At 42.5% G+C, this 11,833-nt stretch overlaps 1 protein-coding gene across 2 annotated transcripts in view; it reads right to left on the bottom strand.

The window, feature by feature from the left end:
- Positions 1–171: 171 nt before the first annotated feature.
- trim9 (tripartite motif containing 9) overlaps positions 172–11,833 on the bottom strand; it is a 36,892-nt gene continuing 25,230 nt past the window's right edge. The window contains exons 6-11 of one of the 2 annotated variants that reach the window (XM_019277902.2): positions 11,106–11,251; positions 8,098–8,236; positions 6,685–6,723; positions 5,311–5,614; positions 4,918–5,080; positions 172–3,807 (exon numbers count right to left, since the gene is read on the bottom strand). In XM_019277902.2, coding sequence (XP_019133447.1) covers positions 3,730–3,807; positions 4,918–5,080; positions 5,311–5,614; positions 6,685–6,723; positions 8,098–8,236; positions 11,106–11,251 — 869 coding nt within the window. In that variant the 3' untranslated portion in view covers positions 172–3,729. The remainder of the gene's footprint in view (positions 3,808–4,917; positions 5,081–5,310; positions 5,615–6,684; positions 6,724–8,097; positions 8,237–11,105; positions 11,252–11,833) is intronic. The other variant, XM_019277903.2, reaches the window with a different exon arrangement.

The following is an 11,833-nucleotide window of genomic DNA, read 5'->3' as shown; positions in this document are numbered from 1 at the left end:
CTACATCTTCTTCTTATGGTACGCGCTCTGTGGAGATATAAAAGGCTGATTCTGAAGGTAATGAATTAGATTTCACTAAAAACATAGCTTTGCATGTTGTCCATAGATTGCACTAAAAGTTGCACACTGAACCTTTAATTCAGATCAGACAGACAGACAGGCAGCATAAAACCTTGTTGACACCTATTTATTGAATATCCACACATACAAAAAAACACAGAGGCTCATGTTACACTTCAGATCATAATAATAGCAGTAATATGGTAATGATAGACATATAATCATAACAATCATAATAATCATACTGTGTTAAAATCATATTAATAATGCTCATTTTTATATTCATAAAATATTTCACTGTAAATAATAACATCGAGTGATGACATCGCACCTCGGATCAAACGGCCAAAAAAAGTTAAAATGAGGTTATAATGCAGGTAACACACACTCACACACACTCACACACACACACACACATATATGTATGTACATTTGGAGCTATAACACCCAGTGTCGCCCAGCGACTGTGAGGACGTTTGTAATAATTCATAAAAGTTTGACGAGGCTGTGTGATAGATTTTAAATGATTCGCAGGGAGGGGGAGGTAAAGTTTGATATATTTAAAGTGTGTTCGGCTGGTTTTTAGAAATAATAAATGTTACAATCACACAGTTTTTTAACGTCAGCACCCTCCTGTGTATTCAGTAAAAAGAAAGAAATACACATTTATGTTATCTTTCAATCATAGAACTCTAGAAATCCCTTTATGTGAAGCGTTTCGTTGGATTAAAGCCATTTTCCGTGTGTGTGTTTGTCCTGGATTCAGAGGTTGCGTAATGCTCTGATAATGGCTGCTCTTGTTTCTCTGTATGAGTCAAAGGAAGCTCTTCGCTGCTCAGTGACCCGCTGCTGAACGGGCTGCTTTTGTCCTCCGGCGTTATAATTACAGCCGGACAAAAGGCTTACCTTGAAAAAACTGTCAATTAAATCAAAGCTCGAATCGCAGCCTCGCAGCAAAAAGGCCGTGCAACTTGCTGGTTTGTCTGGTTTAGTTTAAGTCAGCACACATGCACGTATCATACTCAGATTTATATTTGTGCAGCCAGATGATTTACAATCAGTGTGAGCCCAGGGGAAGAGAAAGGAAAGAAAGACACCTTCCCATACCTGACTAATATTCCCTTCAATACTGTGGTTATTATATCCGTAACAACAACAACAACAACAACTAGTGTCGAGTTTGCCCTTTTGCCGATAGAAAAAAATAAGTAGCAGCAGCAGCAGGTGTAGTCAGGCATCACAGATGTTACAGTCGACTCTGCTGAAGCGATGAATCTAGTTTGTAGCAAAGTTTCGTAAATCTTTTTTTTTTTAGGTGGGGGGGTTATTGAGGAGGGGAAAAGGCACACCCATGAAGCTCAAACACAGGATAGCACCTCATGTGAATGTATGTCTCAGGGCGGCGATGCACAGGGGAACGTTTGTGGGCATCCCATCAACATTTAGACTGCAGATACTGCTGCCAGGAAACATCTTTCAGTCATTCTAACCACTTTGGTCCAGATGGAAATATCCTAAATTGGTGAATTTCTAAGACATTTTATACTTTCAGGCATTCATGGTCCCCAGAAGATGAACCAAAATGTATTTGGTGATTGTGACTTTGGCGTTTTCGTTTGTTAGTGGCATGTCTTGCATCCAACTGGCAACTGTTGGATGCATTTCTATAAATTCTTGTTAATGTTGACACTCATGGTTCCCAGAGGATAAATCCTACAGCCTTTTCTTGATCCCTGACTTGTAGAGTGGGTGTCCACTGAATGCAGGGCACCCACTCAGGGTCGCTAGTTTACTGTCATCGTTGTGTGTGAATGAATGGGTGGATGAAATGTGGCGAAATGTACAGCACTGTAAAAATGCTGCCCATTCATCTTCCCAGAAGATGAACCCTACAGACATGATCACGATCCCTGACTTTTATTCTCTAGTGTCTCTAGTGTCATTAGCAGTTCGCAGTGGTCACCTGTGAAGTATTTCAGTGTCTACTGGCTGGATTTGTACTGATTCATGGTTGCCAGAGGATGAACCCATATGACTTCTCCCCTAGCGCCACAATAAGATGTACATTTGTGTTTTTTTATGGAAATATCTCAACAACTGTTGGATGGATCGGCATGAAATTTGATAGAGACATTCGTGACCTCGTCAGGATGAATCATTGAAACTTTGGTGATTATCGAATGTTTTATAACCAAATAACTCCAAAACTAAAGACGCTCCCATCAGCCTCAGCGGCACTAAGGCTAAGTACAGCAACACAGAGCAGTCCTGTTGGGGAGTCCGTTGCCCGAATGCGACGCCTCACAAACATCCCAGTGCATCGTCCCCTTTCCCGTTGCTTTAATAAGACAAAAACTGGTTCTCGCGATTTACCGTGAAGCCTCCTCGTCTCAAGAACAAACTACATTTCTAAAGCGACAAAAAGATTCTTTCTGTAATAACTATACATCAAATAAAGGAGCAATGACGGATTCTCATTGAAAAAACTCTGAACATCAATAACTTATTTAAGCTATACACCTCTCTGCGATAGATCGTCTCAATAACAATGTTACAAAACTACCAGGATCGGTCACCTACGGTAAAAAAAAAAAGCCAGAATGAAGCGAGCTGCTGTAGCACCTTATTCAAGCAGCTTCACAGTCATCATCTCTAACTTCACTTTCCAACACTCGATCAACGCACGGAATAATCGCCTGCTTTTATGATACATTAAACCCCAAAATCTTCCCCTCCTGCTTCGAGAGCTGCACTGCAGAGAAAGGCTGCATTTATTACGGCAATGCTGTATTTTTATATATTTTCTTTTTTCTTTTTTATACAGATGATACAGAAAGTTTCACATGAGCTTAAAGCCACTAAGAAAAGCGTCTCATGTACACGGGGACGAGGATACGACAGTGACGCGGCTGAGAGTCCGACTATTGCTCTCTTCTCGTCCGGGGATCGCTGACCAGTCTCGAACCCGTTCCACCCTCGCACACATTCACAGAAAACATAAAAAAGAAACGAGGGTGAGAACGAAGAGTAAGTTGTATCGTCTGTGGTGTGATGGAGGCTACTTCTTCTAAGTTAACTTTACAAAACAACCTCCTTCCTTTGCTTATTTGCTTTAAACCAGAGAGTTAGATCAGTTTTCATGGCTTTATGCTAAATATGAAACTAAACCTCTGTCCAAAGGTAACAAAATCCACCTATAAGCACCTTTAAACGTGTTTTATCTTCTATTTCTACATCACACAGATCAAACTAATAAGATTTAAGAGAGCTTCAGACGTGTTAGTACACGTGTTTTTGAACTTTGGACAGAGCCAGGCTAGCTGTTTCCAGTCCGACAGCTTCATATTTAGCATGAACACATGAGAGAGGTTCTGATTTTATGCAAAGAAAGCAACAACAACAACAACAACAATGACGACAGGACTCCAACAGGAGGTACAGATCACAAAGCACTGCTCATGTCCTGCAGATTGGTCCACGTCGGTCCAAGGTTTAGGCATGATAAAGGCATGGCTCAGCGCTGGATGGGGGCCCTCTAACGGAGTCATGGGGTCAGTCGGTCAGGGGGACACGGGAAGAGGCGGGAAGGGGAGGGTCATAGTTATTGACTGGCAGGATGAACCCTGGGAAATCCCACAGAGGTTTTCCCTCGACCGGTTGTAGAGTCTTTTAGCACACGGAGCCGGTTGGATCTGCCTCTCCGGGAGTGTAGAAATCAGGGATGGGTAGTCCGGTATGCAGCGTAACCTGAAGAAAAACACATTTACATACAAATATGAGTGATGGGGAAGATGTCTGGTTTATGTTTCCCCCTGCAGGTGGAGCTGTTGAACTGTTTCCTTCAGCGAGTGAAGGAGGCAGTTTGCTTTCATCACCCAGAGACAGCATAAGAAATGAGAGAGGTGGCTCAGAGCTACTAACTGCTGTTGAGTCTTTGAAGCTTTCTCTTTCAAGGTTTTAATCCTCCGAGAACATATTTGTAAAACTTCTGGAAAAAGCAGTTTGCACTCGTTCTGGATCTATAAGTAAAAGCCTCTGTTTACACCCGCAGCGCTGCTCACAGAGGCAGAGGAGAGCGGCACCTTGACCAGCTGGTTAATTATTTATTTAAATATTCAACCATTTGAATCATTTTACATAACATTTCCTGACATAGGACTTAAATAACGACGCACAAAATACAAAAAATTAAAAATAAATAAATAAATAATAATAAAAGTAAATTAAGAGAGTAAAAATAAATAATAAGGTAAAAATAAAATAAAAGTATATAGAATTAATACATAAAAAGAAATATGATTAAAAGATAAATAAAAAGTATGAAGTAAAGTATTTAAATTAATTAAATTAAGGTAACTAAAGAAATAAAATAATAAAAGTATTAATAATAATTTGACCAGCTAGTATAAATGAAATGTGCATGTACATAAGAATAATTCAACCTGATAAATAAAGAAGATTTTAACTATTTTCTATGATGTTATGAAGCCTGTGCACTAATATAAAGTGTGTTTAATTCATAAAGTGAAACAACAGTTTGTTGTTTGTAGGTTTATGTGTCGAGCTCTTCTTTGGCTGGCTCCACTAACTCTCTGTCGGCTCCGCCTGCTGCCTGTTAACCGGCCAAGAAATAGTTGGCAGACGACGTCTTATTGTCATTTTTCTTTCTTTCTTTTTTTATTTTAAACCTTTGGACAGAGTCAGGCCAGCTTCTTATTTACAGACGTGAGAGTGCGTTTCCCAAAACTAATCCATTAAAGCCACTCAACGCAAAACAGAAGGATCCAGAAACTGAATTATTATAATTAAACGCGTAGCTGTAGTTCATACATACAATCATAAAACATCACTCAGTACCTGGACGTTTCGGTTGATGCTGATCGCAGGGTAATAAACGCCCTCCAAGCCTTCGAAAGCCACCGGACCCTGCTGCTCATCGTTGATGAGGAAGATCAGGATCCCACGAGAGAAGTCCAGCAGGACTCCTATTGTAGTTCCTTTACTGATGCCGCCGTCCGTCCTGCACGGTCACACAGAGAGAGATGAACATCAGACTTCACATTCACATAAAATAAAATAACTTCTTCTGTCAGTCACATGAGCTTTCGTACATGACACCCCATGCTTTCAATTATTTTGAAGGCAGGATGTTTATTTGGTGTTTGAATTGTTTCACCGCTGTCTCAAAATAACAAAATATTTAACACTTTAATCTACATGACTCCTGGACATCACGTGATGATTCTTCACCTGTTGGTGTGTGAGTTGTTGTGCATGAACCAGGAGCGGTTGTTGTCCACGTACATAGCCCAGGCCTTGTCGTCCTTCCCCAGCATCACGTCCTTCAGGACGTCACCCCGGGCGATACCGAAGGCCGGATCCGGGTGGTTGTCATAGCGATCGATGGTCATCTCCCAGTAATGAACGCCGCGGGAGAAGGCGGAGTTACCCATGACCACCCTGTCGTCGTAGCTGTTGCACGTCACCGTCAGGTTGTCGTTGGAGAGGATGATGTCCGGGTGGGCGGAGGCCGGGTCGAACGTGAACCAAGCGACTGCACACACACACACACACACACACGGGAACACACACACCGTTTAGCGTCGATGACATCACTGACACGGTGACCATGACTTCACAGAGGTGACAGGAGGTTAGATGAGGTGAAGATACACTGTAAAAATACTTAATGTAAGAAAATGAGAGATTCTATCACTATTATTATTATTACACATTTAATATTCTAAGCATCGTACTACACTTAACTTATAACTTAATTATCTTAATCTTAATAATCTTAATCATAATATCATCACACCTTTGTCACACAGTCTGCAAATAAAATGGAGTATGGAGGTTGGACTGCTCCCAGCACTCCACCATCCTCTGTGTGTGTGTGTGTGTGTGTGTGTGTGTGGGGTTATATTTTGGGCCTTCAATCAATTATATTGATTCTATTGATCTGTTATCTGGTTTGCTTCACTCTCATCGCTCTCATAGGATCGTTGTTTGCAGTGAAAAGGTTCAGACGACTGTAGCTGGTGAAGCATTCAGCAGTTAAAGAGTCATTATGTTTCCATCATGAGGTGGTGGCGACCCAAACTAGAGCTAAAAATGAAGTGAAATGCGACTATTTGCTGATTATTTGCCATCTAAACTTTATGAAATGATAATATTTCAGTCCTGTGCTGCCACCAAGTGGCAAATTTTTTTTCATCGTGCAGTTTTAAAACCTCAGCAAATAAAAACCATTTATATGAAATCGCTGCAGGCACGTTAAATCAAACGTGATTAATTTTGCAAACTGTTTGACTCGAGGTTGAAAGTATATACTCTATACTCTATACAGAGAAATATGGGAATCTAACAGACGGACGTTTGCACTTTATGTGGGCTCCACTGGACTTTAAAGTTTCATTACATGGCTTTTTATTTCCCAGAGGAAATAAAACAAAGACATTTATTAGAAGCCCGTATTGAACGTGCAGCCCACAGAGCGGCAAACCGCCCCCCTGCTGGTTAAAGAGTGAAGACCCACGGATGTATAAAAGGAGAGGATCGCACTGATGAGAAACAGGAAATGGCCAGGAGAGGATTACAGTCAGCAATGAGAGCCGTCCATACCTGTGCCTAGAGACTGAATATCGCATGGAGGGAGTCCAGCTGAAATGTGAAATGAACGGGGGTGGGTAGAGGAAGGGAGGAAGAAAAGAGGGGAGGAGGAGGAGGAGAGCGTAGTGAAGCGGTGAAGCAGACGGGGAGGGGTCGGGACGGGTGGAGGAGAGGGTAAAAAAAAGCAGGTTTGATCAGGGAAGCTGGTTCAACTCTCAGTGGTCACAAAACACGAGAGAGGAGAGCCCAAACACAAAACCAACGAGTTCCTGGAAACAGACTTAAGAAGAACAAAGCATGGAAACAAAGAAGAAGAGTCCAGGCGAGGTGACGGATGTCACATCTCTGCAAAAAACAACAGTCAGAGTGGTTAGATGACTTCGTACAGCCGCTGAGTGCTCTGTCTGTCTGTCTGTCCACTGATGGATCACAAGCTTCCCCATCTATACAGAGCAGCGTTTAACTAACGGGGGAAAGCAAACGCGTGGATGGATTATTCAGCTGCTTACCAGATGTACCTGGTTTTAAAAAGCTCAAACACACCCTCAAACAGAATTCACATCAAAACTTTTAGGGAGGCTTTTACCGTTATTACTTTTGTCTGACATGAAAGATAGATGAGGACGAGGAAGGTCCTCGAGACGCATCTTTAAATAAATAAAAAAATCAGGAAAAATAACTTTTTGTCCTTCTGAAGATGCAAGGCAGCGACAATTTATTATTCTTAAGATCTCTGCGAGTTCAGTCAAGATTTATTTGCCTGTTAATGAGCAAAAAAATCCCCCAAAAAGAAGAAAGAGACTGAGCCGAGACTCTTGTCTGTGATCTCGTGAAGTGGCGATAACAGAGCTGTACTTTTACTCTGATTACTGTGATGAAATATTTGCCAGCTCACGCCCAGTCAAAACAAAAGACACTAAAGAGGCTCAGTAACAAACACGTGGAAAGTCAAACGTGCATGTTTAGTCTTTATTTTTACTTTTATATAGTTTTATAAAGATCTAATTTCTTTGCACAGGTTTATTTTAAATGCCATCTCTGTCTATCATTTATGAGCCACATTTCACAAATAGAAATAAACGTGTGAGCGCTCTCTGGTGGACAAATTTATTTCTGTTCTACATTCACACTCATAACAATAAATCTGCAATGAGCTGATTTATCCGTCGTGCTTCACTTTAAATCTTTGAAAGCTTCAGCACTAACAGTGGAGACGATGATGAGACTCGAGTCTCGGCTCTTTGTGGAGTCAAACTTTATTTTACAAACTGACTCGAGATCAGAGGAATATTAATTATAATGAATTCTGTTTTAAGAGTGTGTTTTTCCTTAAAGATATATAAATATATAAGTATAAGCAGTATAAGCAGTAGTAGTAGCAGTAGTAGTAGTATAAGGAGGAGGAGGAGATGATGCTTAACGTACTCTCAGAGGTCTGCATGATCAGTGTCTTGCTGTACTGGCCCACTCCGCTGGCGTTAAAGGCCTTCACTCTGGACTTGTACGTGCTGTTGAAGTGGAGCCCGTCCACTGTGCAGATGGTCTCCGTCCCCACGTACACTTCCTGTAAAGACACACAGGCGCTTCCTGTTAAAGTTGGCGGATACATCAGGTGCGTAATCATGACACCAAACAGACAGACAGACAGACAGACAGGCAGCTTCAGAAGGAGTGTCGCCTCTTTTTTTTTTGGGGGGGGATTTGGCGGTGAGTGTAATAAGTGAGAGTGTGAGTTTGTACAACTGAGCGTGGGCGAGGCAGCCCACACCGAGGTATAAATAGACACGGGGACACAACTTGCCAAGCTCAGCGAGGCGCTGCGTCGGCGAGCCTCAATGAGTCAGAGAGTGGAAGAGAAAGAGAAAACTTCCTTTGGAAGGTGCACAGGTATGATATAAGACGTGAGAGGCACAGATTGTAAAAAAAAACATCAGATTAAAATGTGCTTTAACATCTCAACAGTGTTCAATCTGGCATCGGCTGCTCACCAATCAGCAGTTAGCGGATGCAGTTGGTGTCAGAGTGGATGTAAATGATCACCCTCTTACACGGAGCAGTTGTAATTAAGACCGAAGGGCGAAGGCTCACACAAACAGACAATTACAGAACACACAAACGAACCCGAAAGGTTTCAGACGAGCAGCTGGATTTAGAGAGCGGCAGAGTAAACTGACTTTCAGGTCAGCGGCGGCTTTTATTCTAAATTAAAACTCATACACAAACAGCTGCTGCTGCTGCTGCTGCTGCTGCTGCTGCTGCTGGACCTTCACACCACACGGGGAGGGAGTTTATCCGGATGCTCCGAGTCTGGAAGAGCCAACTGTTGTCTCGTTTCAGCTGAAGCTTGACAGGGTGACGGATTCACGATGAGACAGATATTTAGATGTTTAGATGGCTGTGTGTGTGTGTGTGTGTGTGCATTAAAACTGAATCAAACTACTTAAATTATGCTGCACAGCTGTTTACAGGAATCAGACAGACGTTGTATTTTGTAGGAGCGATGAAAACAACAGTTTGAGAGGCTGAGACTCAAATGTTTTTTGTGGCTCCATTAACCCTTTAAACTTCTGTTTATTTGGACGGTTAATAGTATTGACACCGCATATTAACTAAGCATGAGGCTACTCAGAAATACTAGGACATATTTTGTAGTTTAAAACTGCATCTATGTCTTGAGATTTAACCGAGTTTTGAGTTTTAAGTGAGTAAGTAAACAATGGTCAGGGTTAAATCTGTGCTGATACTTACCTTTGCTTTCCTACTTTACCAGAACCCCACTGACTGGATTTTTACCCAACTATCCGCCATGAAGGTCATAATCTCTGCTGTATATACCTTCATCCACTCCATAAATCCGGCTTCACTCCATAGGAAAGTGTTCGGACACTACAGGAGGAGGATTTACAGTGTTAACTTGTGGATGATGAATCCACTCTTCCTCCAGATCTGCACGGGTTGCTACAATGTAAGATTCACCACCGCTATCACTTAGCCAAGGTCAGAAATATATCTGTCTGTGAGAGATGTCATCAGTATTCCATATTCTTTATAGGTTTAATATCACATAGAACTAAAACTATAAATAAAAACCAGTAAGAATGACACCAAATAAGTTGTTCTGTGGAGTTTTTTAAGGACCGCTCCAGCAGCATATAACAATAACTCGCCAACAACAGCCGAAGAGCATGTTGCCAGGCCTGGTGGAGACGCCTGCCACGCTGATCTATGAAGATGACCAGCGTGTGGCCTTCCCTGACTCACTCACATCCTTCGTCGTCCCAAAAAAAGCCCGTCGAAAGGCTACAGGACTGTCATCAACGATGGACCGGACGGAGGTCAGTCGGTCTGACACGTCCACCTCCATGTGCTGGTGCTTTAGTCTAACTTTAGTCTGCCAGCACAGACCATTAAATCCGATAAGCAGTGCTGTAGCAGTTTGTTACTCATCAGTGATAATGAATGCATGTAGACTCAGATGAACTGAAAGTGATGGACAGATTCTTAGCTGCTGTAGGGACAACAACAGATCTGATAGTTCAGTTTATAAGACAGCTGAGACTTTTGTGGAATTTAATTTAAATGTTTTAAACTTTTTAGAGCTGCAGATATAAAAAAAAAAGTTTAGGAATGTGGATCAGCAGTCAAACTGCAGCTCATAAACAAAGGAGCAGCCAGTAAACACTATTTTTCTTTTCCTCTGTGTAAAGTCTGTAAAAATAAATAACAGGACTCGCTTGTCTCGCGCTCACGGAGCCGGGGAGCAACAATAAAAACACTAACGTCAGGTTAAGCGGACTGAGAGTCAACAGGTTCATTGTTCTGGACTGTATGGAGGAACCTGCACACAGATATCCTCTGCCATTGTACTGACTGTTTTGTTCGTGAGGTTTAAGTTGCCATTGTAACAAAGCAGGAGCCTGAACGTACAGCCAGCCGGGGATGGATTACACGGCGAGCCTCGGAGGGTCTGAATACAGCTTTGATCCCGGATCGTACTTCCTGTGGGATCATCCCAGCTGACAGCTGCGTTACAAACCCCTTTCTCTCCTGACGGCGTGTCATTCAACGCCTCACTACAGTGTGTCACATGACCTGCTCATATCACCCAGAGACGTGCAGCGCGGCCGCACACGACGCGTCGACTCGACTCGAGGGGGTTTCAGCGACAAAGCGTCGCTTTCACATGCCCCCCTAGCCGGGCCGGTGTCCTCCCTGGCACCAAATGAAGGAGTCTTTGTTGAGAGAGGGGGGGCGGGTGTTATGTAAAGGTGAATTATGACTCTGACTGGTCCTGTTTTTCACTTTTTGTCTTGTAATCTAAATGTAAATCCAATAAAGACCCTCCTCCTCCCTCCTCCTAAAAGTTTGTCTTCTATTAACATGGACAGATAAATCCTCACCGGACGAGTACCTGCTGTGGGGGGAAAACATACCCTGAACGGACCCCCGTTTCCATCGTCCAGCTCCAGGATGTATCCGTCCACGACGATGGTGGAGAGCGGTGGCTGTTTCCATGACAACGTGGCGCTGTTGTTCTGAGTGCAGCATTCTTCCAGCTGGAGCATCGGAGCAGCTGGGACTGAGGAGGAGACGAAGAAGGAGGAGGAGGAGGAGGAGGAGGCCAGATTACAGAAAAGACACAAACACACTCTGCCCGAGGAGATCGGTTCAATATTCATCATCCAGAAATTCAATCATGAATATATGAATTCATAACACATTAATCAAAGGTTCCCGAATCTGGAATATAAACACAACCAAACTTTCTGAGTGATTTGTGAAGATTTTCCACCTACAGCATGTCAGCGATATACTGAGTGAAGCAGGTATATGAGTGTTTTTTATGTTCGTTTTAAAATAATTTGTGATTTTTAAAGATAAAAAGCTGCATCAGCTTCACGGCTGTGTCAGTTTTAGAAAGACTATATGGAACTGTCACGGTAAAGTTATATTTGAACAAATCCCTGAGTAAACTTTACTGTAATAAAGCAGTGATTCAGAACGCTGCAGGTATATTTTCCATCACAGATCAGTCTGACTACAGAGCAGCTCCTTCACAGATCGACTCAGGAGAGAAGACACCATCTCTCTCTTGAGAGAGAGAGGGCTTGAACTCGCCTCTTTGAGTTTAAAATAAGTCTCCGTCTGCAGCCCACTCATC

The sequence above is a fragment of the Larimichthys crocea genome, chromosome XXIV (genome assembly GCF_000972845.2).
Source record: "Larimichthys crocea isolate SSNF chromosome XXIV, L_crocea_2.0, whole genome shotgun sequence".
Taxonomy (NCBI): Eukaryota; Metazoa; Chordata; class Actinopteri; family Sciaenidae; genus Larimichthys; species Larimichthys crocea.
The sequence above is the reverse complement of the archived record's forward strand: the minus strand, read 5'-3'. Positions and strand labels throughout refer to the sequence as shown.